The 25,673-nt window shown below is 37.2% G+C and overlaps 1 protein-coding gene across 1 annotated transcript in view; it reads right to left on the bottom strand.

Annotated features, from left to right (window-relative positions):
- Positions 1–25,673, bottom strand: part of LOC137253159 (uncharacterized) — a 317,974-nt gene that overhangs the window by 148,053 nt on the left and 144,248 nt on the right. Inside the window, exons 7-9 of the mRNA XM_067789611.1 lie at positions 16,677–17,308; positions 5,963–6,834; positions 3,124–3,244 (exon numbers count right to left, since the gene is read on the bottom strand). Of these exons, the coding sequence (XP_067645712.1) occupies positions 3,124–3,244; positions 5,963–6,834; positions 16,677–17,308 (1,625 nt within the window). The remainder of the gene's footprint in view (positions 1–3,123; positions 3,245–5,962; positions 6,835–16,676; positions 17,309–25,673) is intronic.

The following is a 25,673-nucleotide window of genomic DNA, read 5'->3' as shown; positions in this document are numbered from 1 at the left end:
TACTATTTGTTATGCGAAAAAATTCAGATTTATTTACAATGGAAATGCGTAAATATGACAAATATTTCGTTGGAAAATATCAATGAGATTCAACTACTTTGATCGTTTAAAAAATATGTATAATCTATATCAAGGGCATAAAATGCACACAAATTATTTGGTTTTAGATTCACTGTAAAATTCCTGGGCTATTTGTCCGAAGTCTAAACCACATTTGCTTATTGAGCCATCGATAAATTTTCGTTCATTTCTTTTCAAATATTTAATATTAATTCATCTTTTAGTTTAGATACACATAGAATAATGACTTTAACTTAACACAAACTATCTGATATATATGTATATGAGTATTTCCATGTCAAGTGTCGCCACTTTAAAAACTTGATATCTTCAATATCCACCAAAGTTGGTTGAAATGTTGTTATTCTATCTATATACATATATATAAAAATCAAATTCTGTGTGTGGGTGTGTAAGGGTGTTCGCCATTAAAACGTATTTCCCACACTTCAATCATCACCAAATTTGGCTATAGGTTCGTTCGATCAAAACAAAGGTTTTTCATATATCAGAACTAAGAATTTTAAGTTGAATTTGTCGTTTTTCAATTTCACGTGCGCCACTGGGAGGTGCGACAAATTTTGTATGTCAGCAAAATTTACTCATACGCGATGTACGTTTTTAAGTGCAGAACTTTTGTTTAAAGTTAAAGCGATTGCATTGAGTGATTTAAAATTTTTTTATTAAGTTTAAGCATTCCATTGAAAAAATAGCTGTCTATATGAGATGATAGACAAAAATTGTTCAGCTAAAATATATTGATGTTATTTTTTTGAGAATAAATTGTGTGTGACAAAATAAAATTTGAAAAATAAAGAAAATAATGATAATTCAGAGGAGTGAGGGATCTAAGAAAAAAGAAAAAGGGTGTTAGAAAATGTAAAAAAGAAGAAAAAGAAGGAGAGATAAGGAAATTATAAAGGGTAAGAATGAGAAAATTGGAAGATGCATTTTGAAAAAGATTAATAATATCTTATATACTGATTGCTTGACTTTGAGTTACGGCAAGGAATGCGTTAAAATACACCTTCTTATTTAGATTAGTATCTACCCAATCCGAGCAACGCCGGATGCCATGCTAGTGATATACAAAATGTAAAAAAAAGAGCGCTTAAAATATCCACGTGTTGCGAAAAATATTACCTTCCTCGAGAAAATTTAAAAGTAGTCACAAATTGCTTTAGGTTAAGTTAAGTTGAAGTGGTGGGTCCGTCAGGACCTCACATAGATTGAATGAGTGCGTAGTGTTATCAGACGTTTATTTAATGACCTAACTGAAAATGACTATCAAAAACCGCGACCTATGTAATAAAATAAGTCCGTCCTCTTGGCAAACATTAGAAGCCTTCTAGAACTTACGCCATTTTCTGCCTCTAGATCCGACAGCTGCATCATAGCGGGAGTCTTAGCCTGGTAAGCGCATGGCACGAGCACAAAATGTGTTCGATTGTTTGCTGCTCCAACCCCACTTCATACATCTGCTGTTACTGACCAAGCCTAATTTAAAGACATGTGACACCAGCAGATAGTCTTCAGTCAGAACCCGTTACGTGTCTACAGTGCTCTCTTTTTAATGATAGAAGCTACCTTGTTAGTTTAAGGTTCTAAGACCTACACATAATCCGACACTTTACAGCCCGGTGCTTGGACTCACAACTTTCTCGCTAGGTCGATCGCGTGCGTCTCTAGCCTTCTCTTAGTATCGCGTAATCTGATCAGGACGTCTGCGAAGCAAACTTCAAGGGATGCACCCTTTTATTTAGTCCATCCGCTTTTTCATTCCCATCTATTCCCATACTGCGACCCAGTATAGATGTATGCTTTTCACCGTCCCGATTCTTTCCAGAGGTTTCTTACACTCCAACACGTTTAAGATGCGGTGCTATGCGAGATTATTTCCTTAATTGCTGCTTGAATGTCAATATAAATGTTAACACGGCTGCAGTTCAAGCCATTCTCTTCCAGTGTTTCTACTGCTTTGGTTACGGCTGAGACTTCCACTGGGAAAACGCTACAGTGATCTGGTAAGTTTATGCTTTGTATTGTATAGAATTTTCGGAAAGTCCGCTAATTCGAAACCTTTTGCTAACGTTCGAATTGCTAAACTGTCGAATAAATAACTCCAATATTCTGTATTGCGAAATGGTCTCTATTAGACTAATTTGGGAGTAGTACAATTATACTTCACAATTATACGTCACCTCGCAACTAATAGTGCGCTTAAATCAAACTGATTAGTTATTCCTCAGCTTGCGCTGCTTTTATACTCTCTGTTGCCTCGTCCGTATATTTCCCCAAAGATATAGACGTTTCACCTTCCAGAACTTTTTGTAACTCCTGTTTTGTTACCAGCTTTATACGTGTGAGTTACTACTTCGGCTGATGACTACATCTGTGTGTGAGAGATCTCTTCGTCGAGCTGCTGGTTATGTGTGTGCATGTACTTCTCGTCGCCTTCCATGTATATGTGTAAATTGTTGTTGTGCCTTTATTTACAAACAACTTAGTGATGATAAAATACGCCACTGTTAATTGAATTTTTAGAAGCTTAAATTAAATTCTAATTAAATAGTTACCATGGCATTTTCTTTTAAATCTACTAAATTAAGTAAATGCCGATTCATAGAAGCTTCTAGAAGAATCTCTAACTCAATTTCTATAAATGTGGAGCAAATAAGTTTATAAACAATAAATCCCACGACTATTTTATTGCGTTCTTACTGTGCAATGTGCTTTCAGTTCTCATCGCAGCTGCGGATAATTCCTTCGTAATGATGCTGCGTATTAAATGCATCCAAGCAGAAACGAAATCAGTAGCTTATTGTGCAAGTAGGCACACTCCACATACACTTGACTGAATGATGTGCGCATGAGTAATTGCATGAAAATATAGGCATATGTATATGGAACGACGATAGCTGTGTATATCTGTCTGTTTGTTTATTTATTTTATATGATATTGAATAAATGCAAATGTGTATGAATAATATATATTGTATATATTAAAATTGCGCAATAAATTGTATGCAATAAAGCAATTGCTGTTTCTTATTATCAACTCACCTTGGCAGCATTGCATAACCAATGGCGATCTCAATAGCAACAAATGTGCCAACAATCACATAAGACACCAACACCAAGAAGATCTCATTCATTGCCGGCTTCGTTAGAATACATAGCAGGGCTAAAAAGCAAGAAACAAATATATCGGATTCAAACTTCAAATAAATAATAATAGAAACTTTGATTGTATATAATAGTATTATACTGCATCTTTATTGGAATTCAAATTCAATAAAATATGAGCGAGGATGTAGGAGGATAAGGTAGTGCTGCTATATTCTATGTGTATTCGGTTAAAAGAGCCTAAGTACTAAAGAGTAACGTTTTTATACTCAGCTGAGCAGAGCTTGCATAACGGTACCCCGTAACGGCATAAACTATTCGAGATAGATATGGACTTCTATGTAACAAAATGATCTGGGCGAAAAAAGAAATTCATTCAGCCATGTCCGTCCGTCCGTCTGCCCGTGAACACGATAACTTGAGTAAATTTTGAGGTATCTTAATGAAACTTTGTACGCAAGTTCCTGGGCACTCATCTCAGATCGCTATTAAAAATGAACGAAATCGAACTATAACCACGCCCACTTTTTCGATATCGAAATTTTCGAAAAACCGAAAAAGTTCGATAATTCATTACCAAAGGTGGATAAAGCGATGAGACTTGGTAGGTGGATTGACCTTATGGCACAGAATAGAAAATTAGTAAATTTTTGGACAATGGGCGTGGCACCACCCACTTTTAAAAGAAGGTAATTTAAAAGTTTTGCAAGCTGCAATTTGAGAGCTGAGTATGTAATGTTCGGTTACACCCGAAATAAGCCTTCCTTACTGGTTTTTTAACTTAACACTTCCTTCAAAATGACAGACTATTCACAACGAATTACAAAAAACAATTCTGACAAAAAACAACAAAACCTTGACTGGCTGCATCTTATAAACTGTGCCCTCTTTATGTAGATGTAGCGCCAGCCTAGCCTCGAAGCTAAGCGCCTTCAACTGGTCAGCTATAGGCTCATATATTTAGCTTAAGCGGAAGGTATGGAATGGCTGCGGCTATCAGGGTGGCGCACCACCTCACTTAGTGACGTATGACGATGTAATTCCTTGAAATACCAGTACCGTACCTTCACATTCCCGATATATTTCAGAGCTCAGAGCAGTCTGTCTGGCACGCTGTTGTGGCGCCGCTGGCTTTCCGCATTTGCTACAGCGCTTATCTGCGTCTTTCAGCCATCTCTTTTTAGTACTCATGGGCGAAGTATAAAGCGCCAATTCGGACGAGGAGGTAGGATATGGGAGCTGTCTCGTCACATTGAAGACTTTCTGATTTTTCCAACAAAGTTCCCTCACAATACTGTACCATGCAACGTCGCAGTGTAGAGACGATACGCTTTGCATCTCCCGTTAGGACACCGGTGAAACTAGGATCAGTCAGCTGGCCACACTGGATTTAAAACTTCAAATCTGATTAGGACCATGTCCAGCATTTTGGTACTAATTCTGGCCGACGCCTTCTGTACTTTCGACCAATTGTTTATTAGGCCGGATTAGTGACATGCCGGCTTTTTTCACTTTTCTGCCGTGAGCTGCCTTTAAGATGATACAGAAAACTAAATTGGGCCTGGATTTTTGTAGAAGCTCCCTCGTGGTTTTACCATTTGGCTTTATCGACCTGGTAAATATTATTTATCTACGTCTGGCCCATGTAGAAAAAAGTCCAATCTGTAAACGAGTTTTCTGTCTTTTAAATTTTTCCATAATATCTTCGCTGATAAATGGACGAGTCAGTGGCTCCTTTCTTCAATATCTTATATAATCTGCCAGTTTTTCTCAACATCAAGAAATGAAAGTGGTGCTCGATTTTGGCTCAGGGTATCTGGCAGGTCCTATTGGAACCTCCAAGTTCATCTTGCACTGCTTTCTTATTGTAGTTTCTATACAAACGCTGTAGTCTGGCGGCCTCCAATATTAGATCTGTACGGGGGGTTTCTTCCTGTGAGCCACAGCTGGGTCCTTGTCACAACCTGTCGGTTTCCACCGCCTACTGGTCTTATCAGGTACCTCATGGCATAAATTGAGGCTTCTTCCAGCTGATCCTCATCAAATGTTCAGAACACAGAACATTAGCTGTTTCTCTGCCTTTAATATGAGACGATCATTTGATTATTCTAGGAACTCAAGCCGTGTTTCGGGTCAAATCTCACAAGAAAAGAAAGCTTGACTTACCACCTATCGAAACATACCGCTATCTGCGCCAAATTTATGTAAGCCGTGACCAAAACAAGCAGTTTTTTTCGCTTTTCCATTTCTTCCTATTTTAGTTTGGGTTTTTATGCTGTTTTTGTCGCTGGATATTCATGGATCTTAAATGGCGGCTTATACCACCATTGCATTGGAAGTTTTTTAGAAAATTTATTTATTTTACATCAGATCCGTAACAAAACTATATTTTCTTAATTTTGCCTCAAATAGCACTCTTACCCCTAGTCGTAGTGAATTTTTCTAGTACCTTGCAGATATAAACATTCAAAAATGTCACGCTAACAAAGCTTGAATTTAAAAATCTCCAAGAAATAATAAGCAAATACAGTTAAAACCTTAGAGTATGGAAGAAAGTTCGTTATCAATTCCAATAGAAAATTTATTAATCTTCTTTTGCAAATCTTACTTAACTTCCGCAAAAGCCTCTTAAATCCACTTTTTTACTTTCACATGCGATCCCCAGTCTCGCCTACCACTAATCATACAAAACCAAGTGGCCCCATTAGTCGGCATTCGATTGATCAACTGATATATATTCCTTAATCAATACAAACACATATGAACTTATACTCACATGCATATACAAGCACACAAATTGTCATCACCACAAAGAAGACCAAAACACGTTCATCAATTGCCTTCACGACTTGCAACAGTTGATGCCAAGCAGGATATGTGTCATATTCTGATATAGTCTGGCTTTCATCTACATCAACAGGCCGTGCAGACGGTTCCACTTGTTGTTGTTGTTTCCATGATTCTGTGGTTGCTAATAGATTTGTTATTGCTATGTTTTTATTATTCCAACTGTTGGTGGTGGTGATGAGCAATGAAGTATTTTTTGTTATTGCTTCTGTATTAATTTTTGTTGTTGCATTGTCCGATTTTTGCTCATATTTGATTTTTTGTCTTTCCGTTTGAGTTGCTTCTGTTGCTTTCATTTGAGCTTCTTTTTCATTGCCGTCAGCTATAAATCCTGCTTCGTCAACACTACGTCCCACATGTTGCTTGTTATCGTTATTTTTCTCATACTCGTAGTTGTTGTTATAATAAATATCTTCATTATCTTGCCGAGATTCAAGTGAATTTTTTCCATTACGATTTTCTGTTTGGCCTTCCGTTTTTGATGCCTTTTGCGGGAGTGTTCTTCTGCCACGTCGCTTGATGATTGTGGCGCCGAATGATGAAGTCGACTGTTCATCAGTTTGGGACATCTCACGCTGTGATAAATATTTACTCGTATAGCGACTTGATTTCATGGCATTTTGCTTACGTTTAGGTTCATTCATAACAACATCAATTTCTTTTGCTTTTTGTATGGTTCCCAAATTTTTCTTTTCATTTGTCAGTTCCTCTTTTGCACTCGCTTTGAGCATTTTCATTGCTTTGTGTGGCTTTTTATTAACTTCACTTGGCATTTTGTTAACATTATTTGGCAATTTTAATCTGCAAAAAAAAAAAAAACTTCATGTGTGTACATCAAAGTGCTATCTAATTTTTGCAAATGTATTGAATTCCTCCATAATTTGTCGTACACTTAGGTTAGGTTGAACTGGCCGGTCCATGAGGACCTCACATAGACTGAATAAGTCCGTAGTGTGACCAGAAGTTTGTTTTAATGACCAAAGTGAAAAGCCCTATCAAAAACCAGGATCTATGTTATAAAATAACTCCGTCCTCTTGGCAAATACTAGAAGCTTTCTAGGACATAATCCACTTGCTGCTTCTAGATATGATAGCTGTATCACTCCTGATAGCTGGAGTCTTAGCCTGGCAAGGGCAGGGCAAGAGCACAGAACGTGCTCGATCGTTTCCTCCTCTAGCCCGCACTTCCTACATCTGCTATCACTGACCAAGCCTAATTTAAAGGCATGTGACGCCAGAAGGCAGTGTCCAGTCAGAATACCCGCAATGAGTCTACAGTCTTCTCTTTTTAATGATAGAAGCAACTTTGTTAGTCTAAGGTTGTAAGACCTGCACATACTTTTCGACACTATACAGCGCCGCGCTTGAACTCACTCCTTTCCTGCTTGGTCGATCATGTGCACCTCTCGCCTTCGCTTAATTTGGCCCAGTCTAATTGGGACGTCTACGGAGCAAACTTCAAGAGATGCGCCCTTTTTAGCTAGTTCATCCGCTTTTTCATTCTCATCTATTCCCATGTGCCCTGCGACCCAATATAGATGTATGCTTCTCCCTGTCCCGATTCTCTCCAGCGACTGCTTACACTCTAACACGCATTTAAAAGCTGTGCTATGCGAGATTATTGCCTTAATTGCTGCTTGACTGTCAATATAAAAGTTAACACGGTTGCAGCTTGGGCTATTTTCTTCCAGGGTTCCTACTGCTTTGGTTACGGCTACTATTTCCGCTTGGAAAACGCTTCTGCAGGCCCTACATTATTGAAAGCACCTGCAATGTCAAAGAAGACTCCTAGAGCATATTCCTTATATTCCAGGGCGTTCTCTGTGCTTATTACTACCCTATGCAATGCGGTGTCTACAGACGCATGTTTTGTTGTGGAGAGCAGCTTTTCATCCACGTTGGACTTTATGTACACATCTGTCAGCCTCTCAAAGGTTTTGAGCAGAAATGATGTTAAGCTAATGGGTTTATAATCTTTGGGATACACGTGATCGATCTTCCCCGCCTTTGGTAGGAAAGCTACACGAGCAGTTCTATAAGAGTGCGGTACATGATTCAGTCTTATGCACCCCTCGAATATTATTTTAAGCCATTCCACGACCGCCCTACTTTAAACTTGTAGCATGGCCGAGAATATACCATCTGGTCCCGGCGATTTAAGCTTAGAAAACGTCTCCACTGCCCATTCGATCTTGGTATCAGTCGCCAAAGCCCGGCACTACCCGCTCCGTGATCGAAGTATGAGTGCTGTCTGCTGGCTCTTCTAAACCATCTCCCGATGGGAAACGTGTATCGAGAAGCACCTCAAGGGATTCCTCACTATTACGTGACCATTCCCCGTTATCTTTCTTTATTAGTCCCTGGACTATATTTCCCCTTGCTAGGACTTTTCTCAACCGTGCTGTTTCGCTGGAGCACTCTATGTCCGTACAGAAACTTTTCTATGAGATTCTCTTTGGCCTGGAAATTTCAAGCTTGTAGATCCTCAGTAGGTCCCTGTACTCGTCAAGACACGCTTCGCTTTCCGCGGTCTTTGCTAACTTAAACATTTCTTTTACTCGTCTTCTTAGAAGACTCAGCTCATTGCTCCACCATGGCGGCTTTGCTATTCCTCTGAATCTTCTTAGAGGGCAAGCTTTGTTATACGCAGTCATAAGCGTCCTTGTTAGGAATTCATTAGACTCATCCAGTTCTTCCATATTGTCGTACAGTAATAAATAATAAAAATAATTTTGTATTATTAATGTAGATATTTATGAATATAAATGAGTATTTGCTTTCAAGATTTTTTTATTTTTTTTTTTTTTTTTAATAATATTAAAGACTTATAACTGATAACACACAACAAGATAAATTGAAGCGAAGAGGACGATATGGGGGTCAGAATATACTCGCGGTAGGTATGCCGGTCGTAAGAGGCGACTAAAATACCAGATTTCATGTTGCCTGCGCAATATATAGCTTCTCCAAATCCAATTGTCAACCTCACCTATCCGCGGTGTTTCAGGACTCCTCCTTTTAGGGCACACATAAATACCTCAGGAGTGCAACACATTCTCCGACTTCTGACTAATTTGGTGAATGTAATACTGACCCCCCTTCAGGGTTCGGGATTTATGAACTACTCTCCAATATCGTGTTGCTATATTCTAGTTTTGATGCTGCATCATATTAAGAGTGTACTCCGCCTTTACCACTTGGGGTATCCAAACCTTGCTCTTTGGTATCGTTAGGATCAGCGCTCTATCCACCATTTTATTGCCTTTATTTTCCTGTATTATTGCTATTGAGAGTTTTGCAGAGTTTGAGGTTTAGTTCGCCTCGTGGTTCTGGCACTTGAGCATTTGTTATTTTTATTTTATTTATTTTTGTTATTTTTAAAATAATTCGGAAATAGTCCTGGACTGGTTCCCAAATGATCTAAAATTTAAAGTCCCGACAAATTACGAAATACCTTCTAAATACCCCCGTCTCGAAATACTCCCGTAACTATCCTGAACACAAATTCGAATCATCCCTGAAATTATCCTGAAAACAGGTTCATAATGGTTTGGAAAGCATCTCTAAAGAGAGTCAATAAATTAGCCTAAAAACAGTCCTGAAATAGTTCCAAATTCATCCTGAAAACAATTTCGAAGCAATCACGAAATGGGTGCCAATTGATCATAAACTCATACTGATATGATCTTTAAAAAATCGCGAAATATCTCCGAAACAATCCCGGAATGGTTCCGAAATAGTACCGAAGTGATTCCAGCACGATCCCGTTTCAACGCTGAATTCATCCTAAAAACAATACTTAAGTGATTCCGGAAGGTTCCAGAAATATTTTCGAAAACTATAACTAAATAGTTTTAAAATAGTATGGAAACTAACCCGAACACCTTTTCGAAATAATCACGAAATATATTAAAACTGTCCCTTAATAGGCGAGAAAATACCGTTATACTTAATTGGTCAATGAGCAGGGTCAGAATGTGTACAAACGATTAAACAAATTTTTAAAGGTAGAGTTCTCTGGGACGTAAATTTCCACATCAAAATTCTTCAAAATCCGTGGTCCTACTGGCGTTATTGAGTCAGGAAAAAAATTAAAAAGCAATAGTTATGAAAAATCATAGAAACCCTGGTTCCGTCCACAGTAGCTCTCGCGTGATGGAGTCATAAAACAAGTGTCCGGACATTCTCTTGGTTTTGTATATAATGTCGAATATGCAGCCGGTTGACATTGCGGAAAACTGGGCAGCAGCGGAGGCTATTATGAGGCTTCGATACGCAAGTTATGAACTTGAGAGCTATTTGTACTCCACCATTCATTCTTTCCCCAAAATCATCCACAGCGAAACAGACTACTGTCCACAGCATTTCAAGCCGGCCAATCCTTGCCATTATTTCCAGGCGAAAAAAAATTTCACCAAACAGGGAGAACATCAGTTGAAGGTATTTCTTAATGCTTTGCATATATATTTTTGCTTAATGTAAAAATGTGCTAAGTCAACTTTTACGAACTTTTACAGGAGACGAAAAAAATCAATAACTTTTGAAATAACCTTCCTTTTTCAAAACTGTGAATGAGGATACCTTAATTGAAATGCTTTTGAGTGTAGAAGCTTTGAAAAAGGTAAATAAAAATCATACATGCCAACCCAGCAGCTATTTTATGATTTAGCACAATTTCCGCACTCATAACAAATTTTTTCTCCTGAATTAGCACTTTTTACTCAATATTTTTTCCCATTACTCCTCAACTTTAATGATTGAAATTAAACACTAAAACAATATATTTCACAAAAAATACTATTTATTTGTCAAACTATTTCTAACGGTTCTGATCTGGACTCTTTTGCCGGATGGTGCGCTAACAATAATTTATATTTAGATTCAAACAAATGCTGTGTTGTGTCTTATTCCAAAAAGACAACTGCCACATACTTTATCTACAAACTAAATGCTAAATCTCATAATCGTTGTCAAGAGAGTAAAGACTTGAGTGTAATTTTTAACTCCAAGCTCTCTTTTTCTAGTACCATTGACTTCGGTGTTTCAAAATTTGTTGCAATGGTTGGGTTCAGTAGACGTAACACCAGTGACTTTAAGGACCCTATGACGTTGAAGGCACTTTATATATCCTTGGTCAGAAGTTGTCCTGAATATTGCTCAATAATATGGAATCCTTCCTATGAATATAACTCCTATAAAATTGAGAGAGTTCAACATTTTTTTATAAAAATTGCTTTACGTATGCTTCACTTGCCAGACAGCCTCCCATCATGTACAAGCAGGTGCAAATTGCTTGGTCTTCAGGCTTTGCATGACAGAACAACTTGAATCTCACTCATGCTTGCCTATAATGTAATAAACGTTAGCACGAATTGCTCTGATTTATCTAATTTGTTCATTCCATATATTGCAAATCCTGTTTCATTGACAGCCGAGGCTCTGACGACCCCAAGTTCCTCATGGAACTAGGGGGTGGGGAGGACGGGATGGCCTAGAAGGTTTAATGTGGTCATATAAATCGTTCCCGAGATGGTCAAACTAGTACCTTAATAGTGCTTTGTTGCCGGAACGTACCGGATCTATATGCGGCAAAAAACCATCAACATCGGCCCAAAGCCTTCGGGGAGTGTCTTTTTCGTTAATACAACAACAACAACAAAGCATGTCTTTTATACTTAATGAATTAAATAAGTAAATAAAATGCGTGCACAAAGAAAAGACTAGTAATTCAGATTGATATAATTAACTGGTTGACTTAGCACATTTACACATCACTGCACGTAAAGATTAAAAATTAAAATATTTTTTTCTTGTGATCGATGTATTTTGAATTCAGTTTTAAAACTGCATTAAAAGACAATTTTTCAAAAAAAACTAACTTAGCATATTTTCACATTAAGCTAACGATATATTCAATAAAAGTTTTGTATTCATTGTAGCCTTGGTTGTGATTTATGTAAATTTCATTCTCTTTTTAATTCTCCACAACATTTAAGCTAAACGTATGCATAACATTGCGCATTGTTTGTAAAATAATTCTTTGCTCAGTTGGCTAAAAATATTAATCGTTAGCAAAATGTGCGCGCTTGCCAATAAATATTTATTGGCATCACTGCAGTATTTCGAATTTTATCGTTTTGAATTTATAACCGCTACACAATTGTAAATTACCTCTTCACTTTGCTCTCCGCGAATGGTTTTCAGTATGCAAAATGCGGCGCGGAAAAAATTCGAATTTATTTCTCATATCGTATAAATCATAAATGAAAAAATTTAGCAATCGCAGAAATGCTGGTTGCTTTGTAGAAGCTGTAGTGTTTATCTTTTATAAAAATTTCGGTTGAATAAATCAAATTAAATATATGAATTTACATATCGCTTGCTAAATAATCGAACGAAGTTCGCCTCGCAAAGGTGAGATATCGGGCTACCCGGAATCGAAATGCTGCAAAAAAAAAATATATACAAAAAAATCAATTATACATATTAGATTTTCGGAGTTTATTTTTTTAATTTTATTTATTTATTTTTAACGTTGTAGAGCTGGCTAACGAATGCTCAGAGCATTTGAAGAACTCTTGCCACTATGCCTAACGGCACGCAAAGACACTATCTTTTAACTGACAGTTTGTCACCAGTCTCAAGTTGGAATCAAGTCAGGTTAGGTTAGGTTGAACGGGCCGATCCATGAGGACCACGCTTGGGCTGAAAGAGTGCATAGTGCTACTAAAAGCAGGTTAGTTAAGTGTTATTTGAACTTATTTATAAAATCGACAAGGCCCGCTGAGAAATTACGAAACACTTGCAGCTTTAAAAGATGTCTTTTTTCTTTTATTACAAAATTATAACGAAAATATTCCGATATGTTACTGAGTAAGTCACCAAAAGGGTCCCGAATACAAATGAAATCAATTTCGAAATGATCCCGAAATAACCTTCAGATGATTCCAAAACTATCCTGAATACAATCTGGAATTATCCGGAAATAATCCCAGAAACCATACCGGAAAAAAATTGATAATTAACCCAAAAGTACTTCCAATTTGGTACTTAAATATTATCGAAATGATCTAAAACAAAAATTTTTCAAAGATGGTCCAAAATGGTTTTAAAACTTTTCCAAATTGATTCTGAAAATTATCTCGGGATGGCTCGCAAATTATTTTAAATTATCCTCTCTCTAAGTATTTCCAAAGTGACTACGGGGGAGTTGTATTCCCCTTTTTTTGTCAGTATCATCATTGGGCTATATATCGCAACTATCATTGATTAAGATCAGTGATACACAGCTGACTGCTTGAAGTACAAACGAAAACTTCTTGCTCTGCTAAATGTCAGTAACTGCGTTGAAACGACATGAAGGTGAACGCCGATTAAATTTCCGAATGCTCTACGAAGCCCCTGAGGAAATTTGTGGTGAAGATAAGTTGAAGTTGTTCTTCAGACTCACAATGATTTTTAAAACTGATTATTTTGAAAGGGTGGAAAGAGGAGAGTGACAGAGCTCAATTTTCCAAAACTCCTTAGGCCTTATTCTTAAGTCGATCGCTCAGCGTGGAAATGAATTATAAGTAATTTTCGGGGGGGGAGAAGGGAGAGAAGGAAAGAAATGTTGCTTAACTCTTAGAACTTTTTAAAGCCTTAACCTATTATGACCCGCATTACTATATTACTAATAGATTTCAAGTTATTACGATATTGTCGTTGGGCAAAAGTGGGAACGATTACATTTCTCACTTCTCCAAAATTGTAAAACCTCTATTTTTGAATCACGCTCTACAGGTTACCTATCATACCTATCCGGAAGTTTTATATTCTTGTCTACAATGCCGAGGGCGAGAATCAAAAAAGGTATATTGATGAGCGGTATGAGCTTTACATGGATTTTAAAATAGTGCAGCGAATAAACACCCAAAGATTTCACTGACTAGGTTATGTTAACTATGCGAAAGGAAGAAGACGCTCCGGCATTTCAATTGATACCGCCGTTTTGAAACAGAGAAAGGGACTGACCTTTACTGAATTGGAAAAGGCGGGTGGAGGAAAGCTTTTCGTTTCTTGGTGCTCTCAGTTTGCGTCAGCTATGATGACTTTTTACGAAATTGCCAAAATCGCTTAGGTGGTAAAGCGAAAATGAATGATGAGAATAACTTGTACTTTGTTGGACTGAAACTAATTGGGGTACACAATTGCGAATTAAAAAAATTAGAGAGCTTCAAATAAAAAATTTCGATATATTTGTAAACCTTCTCGACTTTTCGAATTTTTTTGAAAACTTTTTTGAGATTGGTTTGCAAATTTTCAGTTATAAATTGCAAGACATTTTTTTCTATATATCGGAGATAAATAAAAACAAGTAAGGAAGGCTAAGTTCGGGTGTAACCGAACATTACATACTCAGCTGAGAGCTATGGAGACAAAATAAGGGAAAACCACCATGTAGGAAAATGAACCTAGGGTAACCCTGGAATGTGTTTGTATGACATATGTATCAAATGGAAGGTATTAAAGAGTATTTTAAGAGGGAGTGAGCCATAGTTCTATAGGTGGACGCCTTTTCGAGATATCGCTATAAAGGTGGACCAGGGGTGACTCTAGAATTTGTTTGTACGATATGGGTATCAAATGAAAGCTGTTAATGAGTGTTTTAAAAGGGAGTGGTGGGAGTAGTATATGTGAAGGCGTTTTCGAGATATCGACCAAAATGTGGACCAGGTTGGCTCAAAATATCTTCTGTCGGGTACCGCTAATTTATTTATATATGCCATACCACGAGCAGTATTCCTGCCAAGATTCCAAGGGCTTTTGATTTCGCCCTGCAGAACTTTTTCATTTTCTTCTACTTAATATGATAGGTGTCACACCCATTTTACAAAGTTTTTTTCTAAAGTTATATTTTGCGTCAATAAACCAATGCAATTATCATGTTTCATCCCTTTTTTCGTTTTTGGTATAGAATTATGGCATTTTTTTAAATTTTCGTAATTTTCGAAATCGAAAAAGTGGGCGTGGTCATAGTCGGATTTCGGCCATTTTTGATACCACGATAAAGAGAATCCAAATAAGTAAGTGAGCTCAGTTTAGTAAAGATATATAGTTTTTTGCGCAAGTTATCGCATTAACAGCCGAGCGCAAGGACAGACGGTCAACCGTGTATAAAAACTGGGCGTAGCTTCAACACATTTCGCCCATTTTCGCAGAATTATCGTCCTATAATCTAAGCCCCTAACAAATTTCACAAGGATTGGTAAATTTTTGTTCGACTTATGGCATTAAAAATATCCTAGACAAATTAGATGAAAAAGGGCGGAGCCACGCCCATTTTAAGATTTTCTTTTATTTTTGTATTTTGTTGCACCATATCATTACTGGAGTTGAATGTTGACATAATTTACTTACATACTGTAGAGATATTATATTTTTTGTTAAAATTTGACTTAAAAAATAATAATTTTTTTGAAGTGGGCGTGGTCGTTCTCCGATTTTGCTAATTTTTATTATGCATACATATAGTAATAGGAGTAACCTGCTAAATTTCATCATGATATCTTCAACGACTGCCAAATTACAGCTTGCAAAACTTTTAAATTAACTTCTTTTTAAAGTGGGCGGTGCCACGCCTATAGTCCAAAATTTTACTAATTTTCTATTTTGCGTCATAAGCTCAACTCACCTACCAAGTATCATCGCTTAATCCGTCTTTGGTAATTATCGCACTTTTTCGGTTTTTCGAAATTTTCGATATCGAAAAAGTGGACGTGGTTATAGTCTGATTTCACTCATTTTAAATAACGATCTGAGATGAGTACGCAGGAATCTATATACCAAATTTCATCAAGATACCTCCAAATTTACTCAAGTTATCGTGTTAACGGACGGACGGACATGGCTCAATCAAATTTTTTTTCGATACTGATGATTTTGATATATGGAAGTCTATATCTATCTCGTTTACTTTATACCTGTACAACCAACCGTTTTCCAATCAAAGTTATTATACTCTGTTAGCTCTGCTCAACTGAGTATAAAAGGAAAATGTTATTTACAAAATTTGAAAAAAAGCTTATTATGACTTTAAAAAGTTATTTAAACCAGGCTACCAACCTCTTATTAAAAAATTAATTCCGAACTTTACATTTTTTAGTACGAAGGAACTTATTAGCCCCGGACTTTATTTTTTAAGGACGATTATATATGGAGTAGCCCATCCAAATGAAATAAAATTTTTTCGAACAGAATCTTTCTGTTTTCACCAGAAAGCGGTGTATCGAATTTCAGCGTAATATCTCAAATGGATCAAGAAAGATAATAATGGTACTAAAAAAGTTGGTTACAATTTTTGTTGCCAATTTTCTAATATAAGTAAGTAACAAAAATGTTGAAGTTTTCCTATAGGTTTCAAATCCAGATATTTAGGAGAATCGTTTGATAAAAAATTCGTTTCATTTAGGTGATCTGTTCCATGGTTTTAGGGCTGGATTTTTGTTGATTCTTGAAAAATAAAAGTCTGAATTCCCGGGACCCGATATGCGCAATTTTTTGACTTGAACTTTTTCAACTAAAAAAAAACTATTAAAATTAGTGCCTGATTAAAACTAATTAAAAATTGTATTTCATGCCATTACTACAACAATCGTACATACCTCGAACGCTTGAATCGATACAACTTTGGCCAATGATTATGATGATAGTTACGCCTAAGATGTTTAACTCCCGCTGGCTGCTTCACCTGCAACAGCTCCGTACTTGTACGCCAATCTTGGGCCGCATATGGCAAATATGTTGATGACTTCGTTGAAATTGGTGATAAAATAGTTGTAACGGGACGTAAAACTGTTATTGTAATTGTTGATAATGTGGGAGGTGTTGTTGGACTTTGCTTGAATGCCGCACTTGCCACAAATTGTTGTGCACTAATTTTGATTGTTGTGTCTTTGCCGATGCCTTCGTTGCCATCGTCATCACCACCAACACCACCACCACCTTCGAGATCGATGCCCAATTTTCTTAGTGTTAGCGGCAACGAATTTGCAGCTATTGTGCTGCCATTACTAACACCATTATTGACACTGTCCCTGCTGTCGCCCTCAGCAGCATTGTGTGTATTGTTCGTTGTTTGGAAATTTGTTGCAACACTGCTGTGGCGTATGTGTAACGTGGTAAAAACAATTTGTGCACTCGACAAAGCCACAACCAATGTCAACAGCAAAGCCAAAATATGTGTCGTATTACTCTGATTCATGCGTAGAAAATAGCGCTGATAAAGCATTTCAACCTGCAACGAGTAAGTTACAAGGGGGGTGGGTGAGTGAATGTGTAAAAAAAACTGAATAAGCGAGTGTGTTAAAGTTGTAAATTGTGTTTGTAGTACGAGCAAAGTATAAAATGGAAAAATATGTTTTAACTTTTACGCATTGCATATTTATTCATTCCGCAGCTCTGAAGCCGCACTTGCCAAAGTTGCGTACTGCTTGAAAACTTATGCAATGAAATTAGAAGGCGTAAAATGGTGTGAGAATTGCATACAAATATTTACTAAATTATTTGGCTTGTAGCTAACTGTTAACAACGTGGGGAGTTCTACAAAGTTTAATGATTGAGTTCACTAAATGCGAATGTAAACTTTCAAGTTTACGATTCACTTCATATACTTTACTTTTATATGTTGCAGGAAGTAAACATTTCGTCGGTACAAACGAAGAAAGACATACACAAAAAAACATAAGTACGTAAAACGATGAATAAAGTAAACTTGGATGAAGTAAGGCACATAAATTTAATTCACGTTAAAAATAGCGAATCTTCATTTTTCAAGTTACACTTCTTTAGGGGCATTATGAAAAATTGATAAGAGTGAATTTTTAAATAATGTGACACAAAAATCAAGCGTTGAAAATGCAGCTCCTGTGTATGTTCGCTGTGAATTGTACAAGCAAACTTGATTTGAGTGGGTTGTTGTATATGGATGTAAATATGTATGTATTCGAAATAGAGCTACCAACCAAATAGAAATATTGCCTCTATTTTTGCTTTATTTGTATGTATGTTGTTCATATTGTAACAAATTTAGTGCAACTCCGCTTATTTGCAACCTTCTACTAATGCTCGTATCGCTAAACTGTTGAATAAATAACTCTAATATTCTACAATGAAAAATGGCCTTTATTAAAATACTTCACAATAACACTGATACTTCACAACCAATAGCTTGCTTAAATCAAACTGATTACTGCTTACTCAGCTTTAACTCCTTTTATACTCTGTTATTGGATATTGGGGAAAAAATCAATTCAGAATGCCATTTAAATACTGACGATATAAACAATTTCTTTCTACAGTCATGCAAAACAAACAATTACGGGAATTTTAAAATTGATGAAAGTTTACTTCATACACCAGAAGATAAATTTCAGTTCAATGCAGTAACAGAGTTTGATGTCATGAAAGGTATGATTGCAATTAAATCGAAGGCAGTTGGTGAGGATGGTGTTAAAAAATAAAATAAATGTAAGGCGCGATAACCTCCGAAGAGATCTAAGGCCGAGCTTCTCTTCCAATTTGCGTCGTGCTCCTCTTGATTTTTCCCTACAAATTGGCCGGACGGGACCTACATGTTTTTTTATGCCGACTCCGAACGGCATCTGCAAGGCAGATGAGTTTTCACTGAGAGCTTTTCATGGCAGAAATACAATCGGAGCGCTTGCCAGACACTGCCGAGGGGCGACCCCGCTTAGAAAAATTTTCTTCTAATTGAAAAATCTTATTTCTAAAATTTTGATGTTGCTTTGCCCGGGAGTTGAACCCAGGGCATACGGTGTGATAGGCGGAGCACGCTACCATCACACCACGGTGGCCGCCGTTGTGTTGGTGTTAGTCTTAGGTTTTTGAAACTGATAATGCAATACATAGTGCCAACTCTGACTCACATAATCAATTTTTCAATTACAACGTCAACCTTTCCCGATGCTTGGAAAATAGCAAAAGTCATTCCAGTTGCGTTAACGGTTGTGTTAACGGATTATCGTCCCATAAGCATATTGCCGGTCTTGTAAAAAGTCTGGGGGAAACAGGCTTCTGAGCGAATATCAGTCTGGTTACAGAGCCTTCCACAGTTGTAATACCGCCATGTTGTAATACCGCCATGCTCAAAACTATCGAAGATATCCGCCCTGCCTATGACAGAGGTGAATTAAATATGCTGGCGCTTTTGGATTTTTCCAAAGCTTTTGACACAGTGGATCATTCTATTCTTTTAATAAAATTAATAAAATCCTACGGATTCTCTGATAGTTCGGTAAGAAAGTTATCTTAAAGGTCGCTTACAGAAAGTAGTAGTTGGAACTAGCTGCTCGGAGATGAAACGCCTTGATTCGGGGGTGACACAGGGATCCATTTTCGGTCCAATAATATTTTCTATTTTTATTAATGATATGACCTATATTTCCAAGAGCGTATCGATACATCTGTATGCTGAATACGCTCAAATATATCTTTCTCGTACGATTGGTCTATTTGATGAGTGTGCAGAATGAATGAAGACCTTCAGCACATATCTTCATGGGCAAATGACAATAAATTAAATCTAAATGCTTCTAAGTCCAAGGCTATGTGTTTGGCGTATTCCCGGCAGCTGGTTACGACATTGCCTTCTTTATCCTTGCAAGGCCTTGATATTAATTAATAGTCTGCGGTTACGAGCCTTGGATTTAAGTTGAACTCATACCTTGGATGCAAGGACCATGCAAACTATACTTTAAGCAAAATATACTACGTCCTAAGCAAGTTGTGGCATTCAGCACATCTAATTTCAATTAATTTGAAACCGAAATTGGAGAGATCTCTTATAGTTCCACTGATGTCCTTTGGGGGGATCGTTTTCGGCAATATTGCCAGTGAGTCACTGAAAAAGCTGCAGCTAGCTTTAAACAGCTGCGCTCGATATATATTTTCTAGGCGGAAATTTAATCACATATCAGAGTTTTCCTCCAAGATATTTAATTGCGGTCTTGTTAGCTTTCTAAATTATCGCAATTTGGGGTTCCTGCAGGATTTGATCCATAAAAGGCAACCGGAATACCTCTTTAGAAATTTACATTTTTGAAAATCCGACAGAACTGGCAACCTTATTGTTCCATGCTATAAGTATCTTACATCTTCCAGAACAATCTTTGTCAGTGCTATAAAATTATGGAAATCACTACCAAACGACATTAAAAATGTACGCAGTAACAGGGACTTTAAATTGGCTTTATCAGAATTTTTTCAAAATATATGTACATGCATAATATCTTTTTTAAGGTTTCTGAATCAGATTCATTCTTTTATTTTTGTTCCATATTTTGTTATAATTATTTTATTTACAAATATACATACATAGAATAGTTGACAGTGTTAAGATTTAATTCTGCGATTAGTTTAAATAAACTACATATTTAACATAATATATATTAAAAATAAATTTAGAAATTCGAAATATTGTATAAGATCCGAATGTTGATGTATGTTAAGAGACAATAGTCTCACTTGTACAAATTTATTAATAAACTAAACTGAACTATACTAAACTAAAATAAAATAAAATAAACTAAACTAAACTAAACTAATACACAAAATGTCTCGGTCGCATACTTCTAGGCGTATCTTCTTCTAGAATTTACTACTTGTTTACCAGCTATAAACTAGAGATGCACGTTTATAGCTTCTCGCATAGCAATTTGCGCGTGTATATGTGAGTAATAATGATTGCATACTTTTGTGAGCATCTCAGATATATGCATGGCTTGGTGCATATCTCTCCGCTTCTTGCATGTACATATGTGTAGACATGATGATTAATTTTTTTATGTAGATACAAGTGACTACTTAGTATCGGCTTAGAGATGATAGTATGCTTTAGTGTTGCTAATATTCGTCATAATATATATTAATGTTTGTGCACTACGGACCGGCTACTAAACGGCTGGACCGATTTTGATAAAATTTTGTGTATGTGTTCAAAGGGGTTTTCAGTATGCTCTAGATTCACATCTTGGTTCGGAAAGTTGATCAAGGCCGTCCTATTATAATAATATATTCGACAAAAAGAATATTTGAAAAACTTTTCCATTCGGAAAATGGACCAGGGATCGACCTTTTCTAAATAATACACTATTGCGATTTGCTTGAAATTTAGTATATGGTGTGGTGGTAGCGTGCTCCATCTACCACTTCGAAAGTTCTGGGTTCAAGTGCCGGGCAAAGCAACATCAAAAATTCAGAAATAAGTTCTTTCAATTATAAACGACTTTTTCTAAGCAGGTTCGTCCCTCGGCAGTGATTTGCAAGCACTCCGAGTGTATTTCTGCCATGAAAACTTTGTCAGTAAAACCCATCTGTCTTACAAATTCCGCTCGGAGTCGGCGTAGGAAAATTTTAAAGGAGCAGTACGCAAATTGAAAGATAAGCTCAGCCTTAAATCTATTTTTAGGTGATTTGCATTTATTTGTTTTTTTTATAAAGGAATTACTAGTACAGAATCCTTATGCAAGATATGGCTCTCGTATTGTTGGATAGTTCTCGGGCGAGAAGGGATGTACCACGCCCATCCTCAATAATTTGAATACACTTTCTTCTTGTTATGATAGTTTAGAAAAAACTGTAATTTTCACAATGATATTTCCTGTTTTGCTCACTTGTGTGCCTTAAACAAAATTTTTGTATCAAAGTTTCCGTATGCCTGAGCCGTTTTTGCCTAGATTTCAACGAAATATTTCTTACAATACAGTTAAATGAACTAGCCAAACTATGTGGTGACAATTCAAGCGGTTTTTGACATATGGCCAATAATGTTCGCAAAACTTATTTCAACAGAATTGGGCGATGGCCGCTACTTTTATTGAACTTAAAGTTTTAATAAGAGGCGCTTTCTTCATGGAAGAAATGCACTCGGAGTATTTGCCAAATCTCTGCCAAAGGGCGACATCGTTTAAAAAAGCTTGTTTTCTAATTTTAAAAACGTGTTTCATTATTTCATCTTGCTTCGCCGGGCGCTTGAACCCATGATCATCTATGTGGTAGGCGGTGCGCGGTTACACCACAATTCATATAATAAGTTTGCAATAAGGTAGATATTAGAGGTTTACGCCGATCACTTTATCGGCGGCGGCGGCGTAGGCACTATTATATACCTGCGGCGGCGGCGTGGCCAGCGCGCCGGCATACGCCGGCTTTCTTACTTTACAAAGCTTGATTTTTCTTTAAAAAAAATTATATTTAGGAAAGGTTTTGCCTATAGGTATTTAAGGAAATCAACGTTTTGGCCAATTCGGAAAGATCCGGGGTTTTTGCCACAAAGTCTCGTGGATCGTTCAAATAGTTTCAGGAGTAGCTCCTTGCGGAGGGACTGTCCTTGGTTCATTTACTCCAGGGAGGCTTCGAAGCTAACCCCGGTGTAAGGGAAACTTACTGCTGTGTATGCCGGAAAAATGTTAAGTACTTAAAATGGTCACACTTTTGTCTGTATGTCTCGTGCAAAGCGTAGTTTCACCGAAGTAGATGTTCTGGGCTAACTTCTAATACTCGTTGTCGACACGACTTTTAAATCTTTTGTGGGTCCTTGCTGGTCACGTACAAAGGCGACTTACGGTTGCTATTATTGGTATTTTAACACTCATGACTCTCTTGGTACAATTTAACGATTAGCACCAATGACGGCCTATTGTTGATTGCGCTAAAGGGCGCCTCCATTTTTTTTCTGCTGTTATAAGAGCTATAATTTCCGATGTGAGAACAGTAACAATCCTGACGATGAGTCGTTACCACACCTACTGACCTTCACACCACATTCCAGCACAGAAGCTGTAGGACTGCGACTTCGAACGCACACCTTCATCGACGTCACTTTCCCAACAGCTCTAGGTGTAGATCCGAAGAATTTCTAACGGATTTTTTTCGCGCTATGCTTCCGACCACCACCGACACCTTTAAAGTGTAGGGAGTAACTATTCGGCCAAGGATGCTGTTCTCGAAATCGTAGGCAGTCCAAGTGTTAACTCATGGGAGAAAATAGTATAATTCTCAGCGCATCTACATAATTTTAATTTTTCAAGAACCCTGGATAAAGTTTTTTTAAACGTAGACCAAAATTTAGGAACGTTTGTGTTCCAAACATTGAGTTCAATAGTCTTCGTTAAACCAAACCGAATTTTGGAATGTGGGTCGACCGATCTTAAGTTGAAAGATGTTGAGGTTATATGCTTAGCCCAAACTGTTGTTTTCCGGCCATTTGATGCAAGAGTTCATTACGAATAACCCCGAAGCTTCACTTTTCAGACTAGTTCGACTGTCCACTACGTTAGGGTAGTACCTTACCCGTCATTTGTTCGATTGTCTTGGGAAAGCTTTTACTTCATTATTTTGAGTGTTCCTACGAATTCACATATGTAACAGGAGCCGTAACGTGTATGTGATATTTAAATTTGGTTGATAGTATATAATCAATGCGATTCACTCCAAGCGACTAGTTGGGATAGGGCCGCCAACTTCAATGTCAAACCAACGAAATGTCAAACCGGGAGACTTGGGTGTTGAATGATGATCGGTGAAAATCAATGGTTGTGTAGCGCAACCCTCTCAAGGGATTGCCAGCGCAATATATAGCCTCCCCAACCCAATTGTCAACCTCACCTACCCGTGACGAATCCTGTTTCTTTAACAGCCGAAGCTCTAGCAACCGCAAGCTTCTCGTTGGTGTAGGGGGTGGGAGGGCGAGATGGCCTAGGAGGTCTCATGTGGTCATACCAAATCGTTCCCGAGATGATCGGGCTAGTACCTTATGATGCTTGTTATCGAAACGTACCGGATCTACATCCGGCGAAGGACCATCAACATCGATAGCACTCCCCAGGGCCTTCGGGGAGTGTCATTATAACTACAACAACAACAATAAAAGCTAAATTTCGCAATTGGATTATTATAACTGGCAGTAATGTGCATCCCTTGATACCCCTTTCGACCATATCGGACCAATTTTCGACATGTACAATAAGTGGCCTAGACAGTCATAAATGAGTAGATAATATAGTACCGCGTCGAACGCCGCCGCCGCCTCGCCGATATTTTTGACATTCGGCGGCAGCGTGCGAAAAACAGCTAAAATCGGCGGCGGAGGCGGCGTTTATCGGCGGCGTATAGATATACAATTTACACGAGCTTTTGAGTTCTTAGATACACGGACGGATGGCCGCATATGACTTAATGAATTCCTGTTGTAGTCTTAATCATTTTAATACATGGACACATACACTCGCACTTATGTCAATGAGTTTACCTTCTCGCAATGAGAAAAGTTAATATACTCAAATAGCTCTGTTCCGCCTAGTATTAAAAGCTTTTAGCCCTAAAAATGGTCCTTAAAATCATATAAAAGCATTGCTATTTAATAAAAGACAAATGTTTCAACGCAAGTCTGCCAAAAATGCATCTTAATCAAAAATTAAAAGGCCACGTAGAGCCACTGTGGTCGTAATGAGCTTTCATCTTAATGCCAATATCAACTGAAACGTGGCTTTCAATAACATTTCTAACCTAAGCAAACGGTCACGCAACTTACTAACTATAAAAGTTGCCTAAGAAAATCGCAGTCATTAAACATTAAAGAAGCTAGCACGCATACATACACAACTAACATCTAACGGTATTTAGCTAAGTTTGCTTTGTCTCTAAGGTACTAAAATATTCTACAAATTACCCTACACGGCGTATGAGCAACTTAAACAAATAACTTTCGCTTACATTATGTAAGCAGTTTGATAGTTATTACAAACATCCACGCACACTACTACACATTTGAATTTTGCTTTTAAATTTGTTGCTGATATGAAATCGTACTAATTTTTTGAATACATTAAATATGTACTATGTGCTACGTACACCCCAAGGAAATTGCTCGGGTTGCTACACATCTTGGTATATGTATGTTGGTGTATGTAAAGTAAACATGCATGTATTTGTGCCAGCTCATTATCCTTTAACAAAACACGTGCTATGGGTACATTAACAAAACGTAATTACATTGGCCAAGACCAAAAGCCAAATGCGGAAATTGACTCCGCAGAATTTCATTTACGAAAAACAAGGGATTTAAAGCGAAGTAATGGTAGACATGAGAAATTTCACTTTCAATGCAAGTTTCTTATAGAGAAGTGTCGTCACTAAAATTATAAAACCGGATAGCGTGTTTTATCGATAAGATAAAGACGAGCTATAGGTTTGTTATCGCAGTGTTATGAATTTTCTAAGGCTACCAATAAGCTATCGATTTTTTACAGACGAGTTTTCGGTTTGTTTTCGAAAGGTTTTCGATTATTTATCGTGGGATTACCGGTATTATATGAAAAATTTATCGATTTGTTATTGAAAACTTATCGATTTACTCTCGAAAGGTTTTCGAAGATTAATCGGTATGTTATCAAAAAATTAACAAATTGTTTTTGGAAAAGTTATCGATTTGTAATCGAAATGTTATTGATTTTTTATCGAAAGTTTATCGATTGAATATCAATATGCTCTCGATTTTTTATCAAAATATTATCGATTTCTTATCGGAGTGGCACCAATCAATTGCCAGCGGGTCAGCGATTAATTTTCAAAAAGTTATCGAT

Source organism: Eurosta solidaginis, chromosome 5 (assembly GCF_040869045.1).
Source record: "Eurosta solidaginis isolate ZX-2024a chromosome 5, ASM4086904v1, whole genome shotgun sequence".
In the NCBI taxonomy this organism is placed as follows: Eukaryota; Metazoa; Arthropoda; class Insecta; order Diptera; family Tephritidae; genus Eurosta; species Eurosta solidaginis.
This window is presented reverse-complemented; position numbering and strand designations above follow the sequence as displayed.